Source organism: Salarias fasciatus, chromosome 8, assembly GCF_902148845.1.
Source record: "Salarias fasciatus chromosome 8, fSalaFa1.1, whole genome shotgun sequence".
In the NCBI taxonomy this organism is placed as follows: Eukaryota; Metazoa; Chordata; class Actinopteri; order Blenniiformes; family Blenniidae; genus Salarias; species Salarias fasciatus.
This window is the reverse complement of record NC_043752.1, coordinates 344,685-347,184: the sequence shown is the minus strand read 5'-3', so window position 1 is coordinate 347,184 and position 2,500 is coordinate 344,685. Positions and strand designations below refer to the sequence as shown.

General features: G+C 50.5%; 1 protein-coding gene across 1 annotated transcript in view; it reads left to right on the top strand.

Annotated features, from left to right (window-relative positions):
* Window positions 1-538: 538 nt before the first annotated feature.
* ormdl3 (ORMDL sphingolipid biosynthesis regulator 3) overlaps window positions 539-2,500 on the top strand; it is a 5,784-nt gene continuing 3,822 nt past the window's right edge. Inside the window, exons 1-3 of the mRNA XM_030098752.1 lie at window positions 539-738; window positions 2,174-2,390; window positions 2,463-2,500. The exon at window positions 2,463-2,500 is cut by the window's right edge and continues 114 nt beyond it. Of these exons, the coding sequence (XP_029954612.1) occupies window positions 2,217-2,390; window positions 2,463-2,500 (212 nt within the window). The 5' untranslated portion in view covers window positions 539-738; window positions 2,174-2,216. The remainder of the gene's footprint in view (window positions 739-2,173; window positions 2,391-2,462) is intronic.

Below are 2,500 nucleotides of genomic sequence, written 5' to 3'. Positions count from 1 at the left end.
AAAAAAATATATATATATAGATACCTACACACACACACACACACACACACACACACACACATATATATATATATATACATATATATATGTGTGTGTGTGTGTGTGTGTGTGTGTATATGTATATATATCGTTTTGTTTCTATGAAGTGACACTGTCCAAAAAAATTCTATTATTTTTAAAGAAAAGTTATCCGTTAAAAAATAGAATAATAAAATGTTTAATATACCCGCAGTGTTGTTTGTGATGAAATGAAATGTATTCATTAAAGAACAAGTTCTGCACTGAAGCGTTTTAAATGTTTAAAAAAGAAAGTCGAAGTATTTTTACTCCACAACCCTCCAGCTGTCAGTCATGCCGTCTGGTCCCGCCTTCTCTCTGACGTCAGAGGACGTCGCTTACTCAACGCACTGCGCTGTGATTGGCCACTGTTTGCCACGTGACTCTTGCCAGCCAATCAGAGCGCTGTGCGGAGGGGGGCGGGGCGGGCTCGTTGTAACGGAGCGTGCGTGACGTCATGCGGCGGCCGTGCCGTGTTGTCCCGGCCGGTGGAGAAGCGTCCCCGGTCCGAGCGTCTCGCAGCCCCGCGGAGCAGCGCCGCAGCCCCGCACGGAGCCTCGGAGGATCCCGCGGGTCTGACGGAGCCTCCGGGGGAGAAACCTCCGCCGCAGCAGAGGCGGACCGACAGCAGAGCGCATAACGGAGCGCGCGGGTCGGAGTTGAAGCCATTTTTCCCCCGCAGTGAGTGAAATGATTTATTTACTCTGTTCGGGCTGACATGTGTGACACGTTTCCTTCTCCGCCGCCGGGTCTCGTCCTCACGCGGGGCTCCGGTCCGCCGGGCTCCGGTCCGCCGGGCTCCGGTCCGCCGGGCTCGTCTCACGAGCGCACGAGTAAGAAAACAGCGTGTTGCAACCAGCTGCGCTGTTTACTCGTGTCAGTCAGTTCCAAAGCTGAGAATCCCTCCACTCATCTCATTCAGTTCAGTTCGGGGAAGATTCTGCTCGGCTTCCTCCCTAAAATGTACTTTTTGAGAGCGTCTCGTACGATGTGATTAATATGAAGCGACGCCGCGGTGAGTGTGTTAAAGGACTGTGGGAAACTGAGCGGCTCGGATGCAGCTCGGCTCTTTAACTCCTGACTTCTCGACCTTTGACAGATGCAGAACGTCTGAACATGATGTGGAAACAAACCTAACAAGGGCCGAGCTTCTGTCATTACATTTTTATAAACAGTAATTAGTTTGGCAGAGGAAGGATGAAGCCGGCTTCACTCAGGAATCCCCGAAGATTCTCAGCTCCAGACCCAAAACACCGTGTTCCTCCAAGCCAAACATCAGCTTCAGTGAAGACAGAGAAACGTTCATGCAGCAGTCAGAGTGTCCAGGAGCCGTCATGATAACAAGCTGTAGTTTAAAAAGTGTGTTTTTAGGATTAAACGTCTTTTGCTTTTCGCGGTGAACCAAACACTGTTTTCTCTTCTCCTTCATTTAGAAACCAGATTACCAGTAGATCTTCCTGCGACCCACGCTGGGTCCGCGCTCAGAGTTTGGGAAACACTGTCCAAAACTAATGAAGAAGACGCGCAAGTAAAAAAAAAAAAAAATCTTCAGATCCACTTCTGCTCCTTACGGGATGTGAGCGCAGCGTTTTATATGGAGCAGGGGTGTTCAACCTGTGGCTCTGGAGCCTCATGTGGCTCCACCAAGCCTTCACAACATGAAACATGAGCGAGCAGTAAACTGCTTTTCATTATCGTTCCACACCACAGAACTGCTCAGAATGATTCGTCACCCTCGGTTCAAACGGGACTCAAATACAGGTTCAAGTCAAACGAGGAAAAATAGTGAAAAATACAGACGAAGTGGGGAAAAGTAAAGAACAGCTTAAAAACAGGAAATGTCTAGAATTTCTAAAAGAACAAATATGGTTGAAAAAAGCATCTGAAACTGCTTAAAAGGAGGGAAACTGGTTAAAACAGCTAAAATTTCAAAACAACCAACAACTACTTGAAAATATGAGCAACTCTGTTACATCAAGGACAAAGAGGTTGAATTTGACAGTGTTCACTGTCCTGAGCCTCCCGTCAGAAACACGTCATGAAATACGGTTTCTGGATGAAGCTCCTGAGCGGCTTTCGCCTCATTTTAAAGGTTCAATGTTCTTTATGGCTCCAGAACTGCTACGCCCCCCGCGGGGGGTCCGAGCGCCGCCGCCGTCATGAACGTGGGCACGGCCCACAGCGAGGTGAACCCCAACACCCGGGTGATGAACGGCCGCGGCATGTGGCTGTCCTACGTGCTGGGCATCGGCCTGCTGCACGGCGTGCTGCTCAGCATCCCCTTCGCCAGCGTGCCGGTGGTCTGGACCCTCACCAACCTCATCCACAACCTGGTGAGCGGCGGCGGCGGCGGCGGCGAGGCCCCGGGGGCTCCAGGGCGCTAACCGGCTCTCTCCTGCTTCCAGTGCATGTACCTCCTGCTGCACACCGTCAAAGGAACCCC